At 38.0% G+C, this 15,664-nt stretch overlaps 1 protein-coding gene across 8 annotated transcripts in view; it reads right to left on the bottom strand.

Moving 5' to 3' along the window:
* The window catches only part of LOC145991177 (tumor protein D54), a 98,968-nt gene that overhangs the window by 49,238 nt on the left and 34,066 nt on the right, over positions 1–15,664 (bottom strand). For 6 of the 8 annotated variants that reach the window (XM_083127032.1, XM_083127025.1, XM_083127027.1 and 3 more), the window contains exons 2-3: positions 4,820–4,932; positions 452–600 (exon numbers count right to left, since the gene is read on the bottom strand). In XM_083127032.1, the coding sequence (XP_082983158.1) occupies positions 452–600; positions 4,820–4,932 (262 nt within the window). Of the gene's footprint in view, positions 1–451; positions 601–4,819; positions 4,933–6,358; positions 6,386–15,664 lie in introns of all 8 variants that reach the window. The other 2 variants (XM_083127031.1, XM_083127030.1) reach the window with 1 other exon arrangement.

The following is a 15,664-nucleotide window of genomic DNA, read 5'->3' as shown; positions in this document are numbered from 1 at the left end:
AATTTGTCCTTGAAATTAGGAAGATCATTCTCAAGGTATTGGCTTTAGATTTTTAAATTTCTGTACATGATTCTGTGCAGACACCTTGCCGAATGAACAAACTTAATAACTCATTAACTACATTAACTCTATTGTATACAAAGGTATAGTGTGTGTATAATAATGTTTGCGATTAATAAAACCATTTCCATGTAACAAAATAATGATTCCTATTGTACACCTCACTCTTTACAACAATACATCATATAAAGACTTACAAGTTTTAAAAATGGAAACATTTTACAGTCTGGAAAACTTTGAGAAACACGTTTAAGGCTTAGAAATTCTAATCATGCACATAAAGCACAGAGGATGCATTTGGAGAAATGCCACACAGACACACTACAAAACAAAAAGATATATACATATATATCCCAATGCTATGAAACAAGTTTTTGGAATCTGTACTTACACATTGGATTCCTTCACATTGCGAAGACCTTGATTCATATCATCCTGGAACTCCTTCCATACTGTGATACCAAGTTTGCGTTTAAGGTCCTGTGATGCTTTCACCTTTGATGCTAACACATGACGAAGTGTCTGTATCTCCTCTTCAATCTGAAAACATTAAAATAGAATATGTAATATCTATAATTGGGTCAGTTGAGGTGATATCCGACCTTCAATTACATGAAGAATCGTGATTAGGGTAGAGCTTATACCAATAATCTTCCCAATCATCATAGATAGCAATGACGCTAAAAAATGGTAACAATTAAAAAGGTTCAATATATTTATTCATATTGCCAGTATTGCACTGCAAATACATGAATGAATTTGGCCGAGACTTGATCTCAATAATTACATCAAAATATAAAAAGAGCTGTTAATAAATCTGAGAATCCAATTTTTGCACAATACTGGTGCAAAATAAATGAAAACTTCAAATTTTACATAATTTTCAGGATAATTGGGCTCCGAGAAAGTATCACGTGGTATTTTTGCAGACTCAGCAAAATACAGAAACTCCAGAAAACCAGTCACCTTTAACCAAAAAATTCCAACATACTTTCTAAACATAACATATTCCCATAGTGCCCTTGAGAGCCAAGGCCTATTAACACAATGCTGGCCTCACTCCCACATGCCTCAGCAGAGGTGGGCAATCATCCAACCAGTTATAGGGTGACATGTGGTCAGCACGACGAATTCCTAGATTTTCCAGGAGACTGATTCCATGTCAAATCAACCAGGCCATGACACCCATCACTTGAGATTTCAATGAAACTTGATGTAGTTGTTAATATTACCAAGGTATGAACACATGCTAAAATTTTCTTCTGTAGACCTCATAGTTACTGAGAAACAGGAGGTAAAAGTTCCAGAATTTTGCACGAATCTGTCATTGCGGAGGTCATGGTGCTTAACAGAAAAGGTTATATTTCGGAGTCAAATTGACATATTACTTTATTTTTTTCTAGAGTTCATAAATATACATATATTCTATTTAAAAAGCTGTCACCCAGATTCCTTTGCACTGACAGTCAGAAAAAAATCTTTATTGTGTATAATGTTCATTTTTTTTTGTCGTCTCATGTTACTAAATTTTCATTATCACTATAATGCAGAGCAGTTATCATGTCAGTTCTTTTTTCAAATTGAAGCTTAAAATACGTTCTGAAAGACTGTCAAATAAAATTAGTGGGATTTGCACTGCTTCTATTAATAAATCTTCTTTAAAACAAATTTTATGGTCATGCATGTGGATCAACCGGACTATTTCAGATTTTCATGAAATTTGATAGGATGGTAGAGGACATGAAGTAACTTACCCATGTAAAATTTTAGCCCTCAGTGATAAAAAATGTAAAATTTATGCTTACAAGCTCAAGTAAAACAATTCACAATTTTGCTTCTAATCATGGTATAACTTTCATCTTGGGTTTGTTTTGAAGCTAAAGGAGCATAGTTTCCATAAAAAAATATCTTTATATGAAAATATAAATTTTTGTTTCAAGGTCACATGAGTGTCTGCCAGAGTGGCTTTCTTATTGCTGAGCAGAGCAGGAGTTGTAACCAATGGCATTTGGGAAGAATTTGTTGTTTTGGGGGCTTGTTACCACTCGTCGCTCAGCTGAGGGGTCAGAGAAAGAACTGAGCAAACTGAGAACCAATGCACCAAACAGACCCTTACTCTGCTCAGAGCTTGGTTCAGGCAAACACCTTTAACTTTAAATGCCCAGCTTGTACGAGGGTGAATCAAATATGAACGAGCCTTGATTGGCTAAGTGTCTGAATGGATAGCAGGGAGTGATTGGGCATGTGCGGCCGGTAGGTGGGGCTGTCGTGAGTCAGGAACCAGAACAGCCGGCGTGTTGCATGCTTCGTTTAGTAGCTCTCACGATGAGTGAGCAGAGTGTGCCAGTGTCTGTTGCACAACGCATAATCATCAAGTTCCTCACCCAGGAAAACGTCAAACCGACCGAAATTTACCGGAGACTGCAGGCCCAGTTTGGGAATGGTACCCTCTCGCGGGCAAGAGTGAAGGTGTGGTGTAAGGAATTCCAGTAAGGCCGTGAACGTGTTGCAAATGAAGTGCACCCCCGTCGTCCTCGCACCAGTGTGACGAATGACAACATGGCTCGTGTTCGGGAGCTTGTCGAACAGGATCGCCGAGTCACTGTGAAGCAAATTGCAGCAGAACTTGGTGTGAGCTATGGAAGTGTCCAAGCAATCATCACAAAGCACTTGGGCTTCCGCAAAATCACAGCTCGGTGAGTTCCCAAGCTGCTGAATGTTGCTCAAAAAGATGACCGAGTTCGCATTGCTCGCCAGCTTCACACTCGTTTTGACGTGGAAGGGGAAGCGTTTTTGACTTGCATTGTTACCTGTGACGAGACATGGGTGCATCATTACACCCCAGCATCGAAGCGTGCCAGCATGGAGTGGAGGAGGAAAGGCGAAGGAAACCCCGTGAAGGCCAAAGTTCGGTTGTCTGCGGGGAAGGTGTTGGCCACGGTGTTTTGGGACTGGAGGGGGATCCTACTGGTGGATTTCTTACACGAACATCGGACCATCAACGCACCCTACTACTGCGGCCTCCTGGATCAAGTTAAGATGCAGTATGGACGCAAACGACGAGGCTGTCCCATCCGCCAGGTCTTGTTCCTCCACGACAACGCCAGACCCCATACAGCAGGTGTTACGCAGCAGAAACTGGTGGAAATGCACTGGGAACCGCTTCCGCATCCACCGTACAGCCCAGACCTTTCACCATGTGATTTTCACCTGTTCGGACCCCTCAAAGAAGCACTTGGGGGTGAGCGATTTGCGACCAACGATCAGGTGGAAACCTTTGTGCGCAACTGGTTGGCTACCCGCGCAGCTTCATTCTACGAGAACGGCATCAAGAACCTACAACAACGTTGGGAAAAATGTATCACTAAGGGCGGAGACTATGTAGAAAAATAGGATGTGGCAATGTGTCTGTTTCCTTCAATAAATTTTGTTTTTCCGCACAAGGCTCGTTCATATTTGATTCACCCTCATACATTCTTGAACTAAGCAGTGTTTCTGTGTGGTGTGTGACTTTTAGAACCGACTATGGCTCATATAATGTTTGGAGATACATGTTTTTATTACTACACGAGCCTTAGAGTGGGTCATTAGTTATCACTGAATAGCTATTTGATTGTTGCTATATTTGGGGGGAGTGTCCTAGATTAGATAACGCACCTTTGTGTTGTGTTAATGCACTTTAAAAGCTTTAAATTTCTTCTTCTACTTGATAAAGCAAAATTGGTTTTTATAACCATATGCTTGTAGTCTAATCTGTACTGAATAAAATAAAGTATGATTTGTAATTATTTGTAGTTTCTGAGATATTAAATTTTATCTAAAACAGTACGGAATTTCAAATTTCCCACTGAAAACATGCTGGGCGTTGGTATAAATACTACAAAAACAAGTTGGGCACATAGGCACCGACTCCATTGGGCTTGGGGAGGGCTCGAGGGTCCCCCCCCCAATGTTAATGATGTGGGGGCAGAGCCCCCAAATAATTTTGCTTAAGAGGATCTAATGTATTATTTTGCTTCTCTTGTAAAGTTTACTCTGAATTGTGCCACATGAACTTAACTTTAAATACACATTTGAAATGTTCTAGACCATCAACTTTGGGGGGCTATGACCAGAGACAGCAAAACATGACTTATTACTATATACTAAGTATATACTTACGAGTATTGTTAACATTTTTACTAAAAAGAGTTTCAAAAGATGATGTGCATGAACTAGGGGAGTGGATGGGAGTTCGGGCTACAAATGGCTCTCATATGACATTCAGAACGAGATCATTGATATATTAGGGAGATCTGTTTTGCGCTCCGTGGTAGCAGATATTAAAAGTCGGGAATATTCTGTTATTATGGTTGACGAAACTTGTGACATATCCACCCGTGAACAATTGACATTCTGCATTCGAACTGTGAATGAAAATTGATACTTTTGAGGAATTCGTTGGATTTTACGAGATTCAGAACACTGAGGCCAAAACTTAAAAAAGGGAGGGAGTGAGTCATTCATTAATTTATTTCAGTGATCAGAGCCCCTCCAATAATTCTGACAAGTCGGCGCCCCTGGTTGGGCATCTAAGGATTAATGATTCTTTTGGTATGGCCTTCATCAATTTTATTGTACGTATTTACGTATTTACATATGCTGTAAATACCCCTCCAGCAGCAGCAATTATCGAAAATTTTTTACCCTAAACTCAAGTGTTACCATGACTTTTTTTATTTGTAACGCGACACACATTACTAAAAATAAAATTACTAACCTTAATAAGTTCATTTCGCCATTCCTCCCGTTGCCTCTCCTGCTCCTCTGCACTTAAATGCTGTAGCTCATTGATTCCAGAGTCAGGCGAAGCATCTATTTGCGCTTCTTCAGCTGAAAGAACAAGGAAAAATAATACATGAAGCCATGGTAGTAACAGTTTCTATTTTGTCAAAGCATTCACATTATTTACTTCTATTCACATTCAAATATGTTTCAGTGGTCAGAAGCAGGCTGTATCTGTAACAGCACTACATTACAAAAATTGCTGCTGTAGCTGCACTACAGCTACACCTTGGGAGCCTGCCTCTTAACACTTGGATCACATATTTGAAGTTGTACTTGACAATTATTATTGTTTATGTGCAGCCCGTGTTAACACACAAGAGTTGAGATGAACCTGTATTCTAGTAATCTTTTGTCAATGAATGTCAGAGTTTAGGTGCAAATGTCAATTATATATTGTTGGGCACCATAAACTAGATATGTTCTGGGGTGCATTTGCTGTCACCCAGTTTATTCGATATTTGGAAGATATCACTGATCAGTGTGAGATAGAAGAGAAAAAAATAGTTTGGGGAAAAAAAGGATATCGAGTGTAAGGGTTATGATGATACCTTAATGTTAGCTAAGAACGAAAAAGAACTGCACAAATAGGAAACTCTGGATGAACAGAACAATAGTACAAAATGAAAGTAAATGCAAGGAAAACAAAGGTGCAGAAAATGAGATGAAGTAGTTGTGATAAATGGATAGATCAAGTAAAGATTTCAATATTTGGGAAGTAATTTAATGCATAATTGGAAATGCGAGGACATAAAAGTAAAATTAGCATTTTCCAGAAAGAGGAATATTTTATGCTCTATAATGGCTGTGAAATTAAGCAAGTTCTTAAGAAGTGCTTTGTGTGGCGCATACTGTTGTATGGACTGGAAAGATGTCCAAAAAAGAAAGCGATAGAAGTAGCATTCAATATGTGGGTTTGATGAGAATGGAAAGTATGAAGTGGGTCAATAGGGTGCCAACTGAACAAGTGATAGACAGAAGGAAAGGAGAGAGATGTCTCTCTGCCTCGAGAGAGAAGGAAGAAATATTGAGAATAGCCGACTGATTGATTTGCTTTATTTTACTTCACTTTTCTACCACTTTTAACTAATCGCAAAGATGAGGATGAAAGGTGATATGACAAAATTGGTGAAAGGACATTCACGAACATACACGAACACAACACAACACAAACCCCACACAGAATTATACTGGTTGTGAGTCCAAATGCCAGAGCCTCATAGAGGGCTACATGGAGGGGAAACAAGGACACAGTGAGAAGAAAATGTTACAAGAATATTGAGGAAGACATGAATGGAACCCAGACTGCTTACGAGCAGAGAATACAACATGTGATAATGTTTATTCAAAGTTGAGAGTTGCTTTGGTATCAATAGCTGCAGCGAAGCTGCATTCCGCAGCAAATAATTATGTTTGTCTATTATTGTTATTCTTTAAACATGCACAATTATATTGTTCTGGCAAGAATACTTACCTGAAAGCGAATCCATGCTTACATCAACTGGAAGAAAAGAAGAAAAAGAATTAAAGACCAAGACAAGCCCACACCAGTGCAAAGGAAAAGTAAATGCCTGCATGCAGTCATGCACCCTAACAGGCCCACAGACGACAGAACAAGCTTTCATTATTTACAGAAATATGGTTTAGAAAAATGTAAGCAGTGGCGTAATAACTGGGGCCTTGCAGACTCCCTGTTGTTTAACAGGCCTCAGCAGTCGGGGAGCATACTTAGGGTTACCGTTACCACATGTACCCTTTTCCTGGACATGTTCCACATTGAGTCTTATGTCCAACATGTGGGAGGAATTTTGAAAGAAAATAAATATTAAGGTGCTCTACCATTAAGAAAACATGTCTTCCAGAGGGAAATACAGTAGAACGTTGTTTATCCGCACCTGCAACGTCAGTTATTCGCACACACAAAAAAGCACATAAATAACACAGTACAGGTACAGTACCGTAATTTAGGCACGTACTGTACGTATATTAAGAGTGTTTTCTCATGTCTTTTGTTCTCTTGTACTGTGTACTGTATGTATAAAATAAACCTGTAATGTACGTGCCTTTCTTTGTTAAATAAACACATGTTTGATTGTCCGCAAAAATAGTTATCCACATAACCTTCGGTCCCAAGTAATGCATATAAGTGACGTTCTACTGTATAAGAAAAATTGACTTCTCACAGATGTATGCTTGGAAACATAACATACACAGTGCTGTTTTGATTATAACTGAGAATTTTGGACTAAAAAATTCATTATTTTTTATCTCAAAATGTGTCTATTTTGCATTATTTCCTAACATTTTGTTTTTAGGGATCTAGGTTCCAGCTTTGATATCTGGTTGAGGTCCATAATGGTTCGGATCCCACTTTAAACTGTAGGTTCAATCTCAATTAGCCTATCTGTGGATAAAATGGACTAAAAACAACAACTCAACACACTAGTTATGTGGTAACAGTGAGTATATTGCATTAAGTCATTTGTATAATAAGAGTTTATTTTGTAAGTGAAATGTTCCTGTGACTAAGAACACTAACACTAAACATTTAAAAAAAATTCACATCGAATCAACACAGCTGTTTCATGAAAGCACATTAACATTAATGCACTTAAGGCAGGAAAGCACCTTTATCAAACCCTTGTCATTTAAATTTAAGTGACTTTTCACATTGTTCAAGCTTATTGATATATAGCTGAAAATGTACCGTACGTACACCCCCCCCCCCCGACAGAGTTCTGAGGTACGGTTAATTAATTGTTCTTTGTTTCTACTTCTGATATTTACAACATCCACAAAATCATTTCATTTCACAATTAAGGTGCAAGTACAATCACAATTTAACGGGGGTGGAGGAGGGGTTATGTTCCAATTGCTTTTCTACCAGGCTAATCATGATGATTAGATGAAATTGATGAAAGGATACTCAAAAAGAATGCCCACGCCCAGGCTGAGGCTCGAACGTGAGAACTTTGGCAATGAGTAAAATCGTTATTAAGCCACTGCATTTATAAGAATATTATTTACATTGGATTTAAAGGAAAACATACATGTAACACTGCATTTTAACACACTTGTTAGTTGCTATTATTATATTTGTGTTAGAAAGCAGAAAGTATTCCCAGCATTAAGAATAATCCATGCTTATCTATTCTTGGATCCTTCATACCAATAAACTTCAGCACTCAAAATAATTAGAGCACACATGCTTTAAATTGCTGCATCAACAATTAAGGAATCTGCAACATCAGTGGAATATAACAGTTGTAACATGACATATTTCAGGATTATCTATGAAAATTAAAGATCTTCTCTATCCTAACCAAAAACAATTCCTCCATCTGATCTGAATCCATAGGCGTGCGCAAGGGCAACTTTTCACGGAGGGACAAGCAAGGTATTTTTCCATGGTGCATATTACCCCGATAATAGTGTTGCCCCTCAAAATACACCACTTGAATTTGAAATTATCACATTAATGTAAATTACTATGACTGAAATCTAATTATACATGTGAAATATATACTTTTAGGTTGACATTTGATTTCTAAGGGGTAGGCGTGGCTATCCTTGTCTCCCCCCCTTCCAGACGTTTATGTTCTTACATTATTATGCTTTCACCTAGAAATTTAGTGTTTAAACTATATTATACTATTATTGCCCCTCCCCAACCTTGGACGGAAATCTCTTGAAATCTCTAGGGGGGCAAACACTGAGGTAAAAGAAAGCAAGACTAGTAGAATCTAAGAGTAGCAAGACAAAAATATACCCAAGATGGGATTTGTTTCCACGACTTTCTTGCATTATCTATTTCAGGCAGCCAAGAGTACCTGCAGGGAGCACATAGGGGCAATTGCCCCCTCGATATCAAATTTTGTACAAATAAAAATAAATTTCGTAAAATTTTTGTGCTCGCTTCGATCGCAATTTCTGCTTTCTTACACAGTCTTGTCAGTTCAGAGCCGTAGCTAGGGGACGGCGGGAGTTGGCCCTCGGCGCCGAAATGAAGAAATTGTAAAAGAATGCTATGGCAGCCCGTGAATTTCTTTTGTGTCATATTAAATCAATACTGTTTTCAGTTTGTAAAATTTGGATCTAAAAATGTTCTTGCTCGCTTCGATCGCAATTTTATTGTTTTCTGTAATGCATTGTAAATTACCAGAGAGAGAAAAGTTATAACTGCTAAGTACGTATCCGACTCTTGGTCCTAAAGAGTTTTGTCTTAAATGCATGAACACAATTGTCTGGAGGAAAAGGAGCACAACACATGTCAGAGACAATTTATTTATTCGTTTTGGTGCCTCCATGTTCATGCATTAGATCATATTCATATATATATATATATATATATATATATACATATACACACACACATACATACACACACCCTTCAATGCAATGAAACTAAAACAGTGAGAAAAAATGAGGTTTTTCTTTCCGACTGAACTTTCATCAAGGGTCCCCCCCCCCTAATCAGAGAGTCTGCGCACGCCTATGTCTGAATCCTGTGGACCACATAGAATTTATTATTATTTTTTAATAAAAAAATTCCATTCATCGACGAGAAACTCCCTTACTTATCCTTAGAACCACCATTACACTATAATGTAAGAATTCTCGGAAACTCTTGAGGTCCTGAATGAACACAAATTATCAGCTATGGAAGCATCCTTGGGAAGGAATTATAATCTCACAATACCCTTGTTATAAAATTATTTTAAAAATAATTTCAGTAATTTACAATTGAAAGATAAGAAAAGTGTAAATAAAACATGCAAGTACAATTATGTAATAATAGTGTACAATAACAAATCATTATGTGAAGTCACTAAAAAATAAAAATGAACGTTTCTTTGGGTTTGATGATCATTATTTAGCCTCCATACAAAGGTACTAGAGCTCCATGCTTGAAACCCTGAGTGAGGCATTAGTATATCATTGTGTTTGTCCCATCATCCATTCCACCAATTTATTAATCATATTCATCATCATGAATAACCCAAGGAAGTAAGAAAAAACAAACGTATATTGCTTTTAAAAAGTCCTGGGTTCGATTTCATGGCAGAAGCACATTGAACAGCGGTTCCGAACCCCGGACTTGCAACGAACTTCATAATATATATATATACATATTTTGTGGTTTCAGCATAGCAACCTCATTTCAAAGTACGAACAACACAAAATACTATGTTGTTCCCAAACTGATTTTTCTCTGAACCTCTCAAAACATTTGCAATCACCTAGTTTTTGTCTGACTTCCTTTCTGCTTTCAATCGAAAAAAAAAAATATTTTCTCAAAATTTCGGGAGGACTGTAACCCCCATTTGCTCCCCTTGGGTACGCCACTGGTGCTGATCATATCCCTCTATAGGCTGGATCGATAATGTGTGAAGCCCTACCTCCAATAAAAGGGAGAACTTTATCAGTCTCTTTCTTATAAAGTGTATTACTTTGTAAGTCCGAGAATTTGCAGAAAGGTTAAGTTTGGCAGACAGTTTAATGCATAATACAATAACGTGATGCCTCACAAGACAACACTGGACCCCCCCCCTCCCCTCAACCTTTTTCCCACCTGCAAATTTTTCGAATACCAGACTGAATGCACTCCAATAAAGTTATTTTCTATCACTGCGAGATAGAACGCGCATGGTAAGTTTTTTTTCACAATACATGATGAGTCAGTCGCATGAAGGAGTGGGAGCCGCTAACAAAACAACCATGACGCAAATGCTGTGCCTTCAGAACTCGCAGCTAGGAATCAAGAATTTTTCACTCGACATGTTTAAATGCAGTATAACCTATCTAATAATAGTAATACTTCAAATATAATTAAGATTGTTTCAGTTATTTGTTTGGTTTGGTTTATTTAACGTCGCCTTTCTGCCACTTTTGGCCAATCGTGACGATGGGGATGAAAGGTGATTACTTGAATTTCGTGTACCATTGAATTAAATACAACAATGCAAATATGGGCTCGAGCCTAACTTCCATGAAAGGTACTAACTTTTGGTACTGTGAAGAATGACAACAAATCCAAAATGTTAATTCAAAGTTTGATATTTTAGCATTAACGAAGGGTAATTAATTTAATTAATAGAATCAATAACTCTTTTAGAATTCTCTTTTCTATCCTTCTAAATTAATATAGAAGAGTTCACACCTGCTGTCCATCCTGTCGCAATGCAATAAATAAGTTTAAAATTATGCAAGCGACACATGCAGCTTGTGTACGAAAGGTTGCATGCATATATGTCTGCAGATTCGTTTTAGGTGCCTAATATTGCTTGGCACTTGTGAAAGCTCCCGAAATTCTTATTTTCTACGTTCCTTTACTCGTTAATAATTTTATACGTTCCCTTTTATTCAAACGCTGCCAACAGAGCTTTGCACCGTTTGCAGCACATGATGCAGGAGAATTGTCACTTCCTTCCCCTCCTTCACGTGGGTAATTTACTGAGAGGGGACGTGTTCTACGTCAACCACTCTGGATTGACAATGAAATTATGCTCTAAAAATAGCAAGCTTGTATATTTCGTTCAGAGATGGCAGCACAAGGTCGTTCCTTTTTGTAGGTTAAAAATCAACTAAAGTTTTAAAAAAATTGATCATATTTGATGCGTTTTAAACACTGCAACTAACAAAAAGAACCGAGAAAAATATAATGTGTAATTAACTTGATAACACTGACAATTCGCAGTTTAAATTTAACTCCTACGAACATTTTTTCACGAACTCGTAGGAAAGATCGGACGCAAGGCCTGTACCTATTTCATAATGAGCAGGAGAGAGTAATCATGAGCAACGCCAGAAATTTTAGTAAAGGGGTTTGGCAATTAATAAAACTTGAATATTAAAAATACTAATTATCATCAGGTTTAATATTATTATACAATAATAACTTTTATAAACCAATAAAAACACTAATTATTATTATATATTCTTGGGAAGACTTTTTCTACTACAACCACCAGATGAGTGAATATCCAGCACAACTGATTTAACATTATCTTCTTACATTTCATACAGTTAGTGTACTAAAATGCATAATTATTCTACTTTGTTATTACCTTTTAGATGCCTCGATCAAATTGTTTGACCTTTCTAAAAAAAAACAGTAATTTTTGGATTTTCGAATATTGTGGAACCAGTGCCAGGGGAGATGTTTGGTGAAGCTTTAGGGTTAACAGGGAGGATGCTGCTATGGTCTGACATTGTGACAATGAGACAGCTAGGGGGATGCTTTGCGCAGATTCTGCTACATGGGGGGATACCATCTCCTCCTCCCCCCCCACAAGTCTAGCACTATGTTGAATGTATTCTTTGGATTAAATAATTTGGTTCCTGTATTTTGAACTCAATTTTTGCTTGGGTTTTTCTGTTTGAACACTAAACTAACTTAATTTGTTATTAACAATAAACTTTGTAACTTGAAATGAACGATGCCAACTTCCAAGGGAGGTCGTCAGACCGACTCGACCCCACCTCCCAATGCTCATGAGAATAATAGTATCCTTACTGCCTCATTCTCTTTCAAAAGGATCGCTAGGCATTTGGGCTTGTCCAGAGTTAACAGCTAATAATATAAAGGAACTATCTAATCGATTTGCATCTATTTCTAATTAGGCTTTGTTAGCAGATTGTATAGTCATGCTAAGTCTTGCCTATCGTTCATTGGGAGAGAGGGGGCGCTTTTACTCACGAAATTCCACCGCCTTATCGATGTTCCATGTCCAACCCTGTATCGCAGTAGAAGGAATCATTCCCTAGAACTCTCAGCAAAGGAAAATGCAAGACCCAAACGGCAGAAGCACACGTGTTAGTAATTGTAACAACAGATAAGGCTGTAGAAGAAGAAGTTATCTACTTTTTTCTTCTTTTTTTTTTTGCCACTGCTTGGAGTTGCATGAGCAAACTCGCGAGCTATTTTTATGGGTATGCAGAGTGCGAACATGAAACGACTGACACACCATGAAAAACTGTAGAATGTGTCTTTTCCATCTGAAGTTCCTATGCATCGTATATCCAGGAAATAACATTCACACTACACCCAGTTTGCCGTTGACTGTACAAATGTAATACTATTGTCTTAATCTTTGTATACGGGGAGCGGGGGGGGGGTATATCACGAGATTGATATCCGATAACTGATTCAGCATTGCTAAGGTCCACAATTAAGATAACTGAGACAAATTCTGTTGGGAGTTTTGCCAAGTTCCTTGGGGAGGGCGGGTGGGTGAGTGGGAAGAAGGGGTGTAATTAATTTGAATTTGCACAATTCCAGACAATCGAAAAACATTCATACGGAGTTAATTGCGTGTTCGCGTGGTTGTGGTAGCAGCATCTGGGTAATGTCACTAATGAATGAATAATAATAATAAAAAGCTACCCTGGTAAAATGCCCTGAAGGCCAGTAAGGGGGGAGGGGTGTAGGCAGGGTCCCAAACAATCACAATCTCTCTATCAGTGGAGGTGATGTGTGGTCATCACCGCAGTCCGCATTTAGCCTCAGAGCTGCTTCCTGCAGGAAAATTGTAATTCCCCATCTGAATATTTCACCCCGAGAATCGAACCAGGGTCGCTCGTGTTGCAGACATAACACTCACCGAGCGGAACCTTCAAAATACATTTTCAAATGTCGCAAGTTCTTCAGGATCGCCAAAACAACAATATGTTGATAACGTACAAAACCAGATCTTACATTTTCGACTTTATTCGGACGAATGTAGGTATGACCAGATCCATATACTGAAATATCCGGGTCTCGGGTAACTTTGAGTCTAAAATATTCAGGAGAAATTTCACAGACACGCATATTTTACAGATCTCGCCTATTAACTATGAGCTGGAGAATTAGAGAGTAACGTAATAAGTAAGGGCTTACCGATTTTTTTCAATAACTGTAATGAATTACTTTTTTAAAAGATCAGGAAAGCAGGCCATAATAAATTCTAATGGGTTCCGCTGGAGGACCGGAACCTTTTTTCTCACACAATTTAAATTCGGTCCAAGTTGCGTATTGTTTCATTGAAAAAAGTTTCCTGGGCCTATTTAAATTGTTCCGGAAAAAAAGGTTCCTGGACCATAGGTAAATTGATCCGGGAAAAAAGGTTCCCGGACCGTGTTTAAATTGAGCCGGAAAATATGTTCCTGGATCGAATTGAAATACTTTACGGTCCAGAACCCATTTACGCTTGCTGATTTTCTCTCCTGGACCGGAATTGAATGTATTTAAAATTCCTGGACTTTTAACAATCCTGCATGGAAGTATGTGCTACCAACGCATCGCTCAATGAAAAAATCAGGTATTAGACAACGCCAGGCCCAGAACCGATTAGTGTATGTGCATCAAAGAGACGGCAGAACAATGGAGCACATCAAGAATGCAGAGGGGTGGACCGCAGAACACTTGCAAGCAAGACGCTAAATCTGGAAGTTCTGTTAACACCATAATTATCCATTAATTGATGCACTTACTTAAGTACACTATCTTACTTGTAATAATTGCTGATTCGGTCTGTTAAGCTGACCATTAGCGGTAATAACGATAAGTCAAGCTGACACACTTCAGCCCTGTGGATTATTCATTCACGGTGTCTGAATAATTACGGTTCTTGCAATGATACGAGTTCGCCTTACGGTTTATTCCCAAACCACCATAGACACTTAAGTTTGTGGAATATGGTTTCAATTTTCGTGCCTGTTAGGAGACAAAAGTTTATCCGCAAGGAAAGATTTGAGCTTTCAAAAACGGTAAAAATTCACTCTGTAAAACCGACCAACAATTCTCACAAATTCGTTTATACATTTCTTCCCTCACTGAATGAAAAACCGCAAACACCACAATTCTGAAGAGACAATGAACAAAGTACATTGAACTTGCTGCATTTCTCTAGTGTTACTACACGACAACGCCACGAAGCGTCATTGACTAATAAAAAATCGCACAAATGAAACGTATACATGTTCACATAAACATGGTTTCATTGTAATTAGGGAATGTTTTCTTTAATTTCAAGAGAAAACCGGGACAGACCTCTGTACAGTCGGAACGAAACTTAAGTGCCCGGTTACACTTGAAGCAGGTAGTGTTATTTTGTTTATCGAAATGGTAAAGTATGCGTGTAACGTGGTTGCATACATTGAAGATACAATTCCATTTTTCGGTGGTTTAGCACTGGCGTGGTGGTAACGTCACAGCTTTGTGACCAATCAGTCCTGGGTTTGAGGCCAGGCGAATCCCACTTTACACTGTACGTCCAGTCCCGATTAGCCTATCTGTCTATAAAAGTGGACTTAGAGACTAATGATCATGAATTGAAATAAGAACGCTAACAAGCTGACAACATCTGTTTCGCATCAACATAATTCATTACTTAAAACTAGGGCTGAGCCGATACCGATGCTTGAAAACTGTAATAATTAAGTTGCTCAAAATATATTTTAATGTTAGTGATTAAGTATTGCACTCTAATAATAATTAAATACATCCATTTTCCAAGATTTTTGCTTAAAAATATTTTAGAATTACATTAGAATGTTAAATTACATGTTATGTTATAAAATTAAGTATTTTGACACAAAACTTGTGAAAAGTTTTGAAAAAAACTCAAATTTTGCGTAATTTCCATGATAATTACACTCCGCAAAAGTATCGCACGGCATTTTGGTCTTTCACGGAGTCCTTAAAAATGCCGGAAAAGTATCGGCAAATAAATTTCAGCCGATACTTTCCGATACCGATACATCGGCATCAGTATCGGCTCAGCCCTACTTAAAACAA

This window comes from Lepisma saccharinum, chromosome 8 (genome assembly GCF_977018435.1).
Source record: "Lepisma saccharinum chromosome 8, izLepSacc3.1, whole genome shotgun sequence".
NCBI classification, from domain to species: domain Eukaryota; kingdom Metazoa; phylum Arthropoda; class Insecta; order Zygentoma; family Lepismatidae; genus Lepisma; species Lepisma saccharinum.
This window is presented reverse-complemented; position numbering and strand designations above follow the sequence as displayed.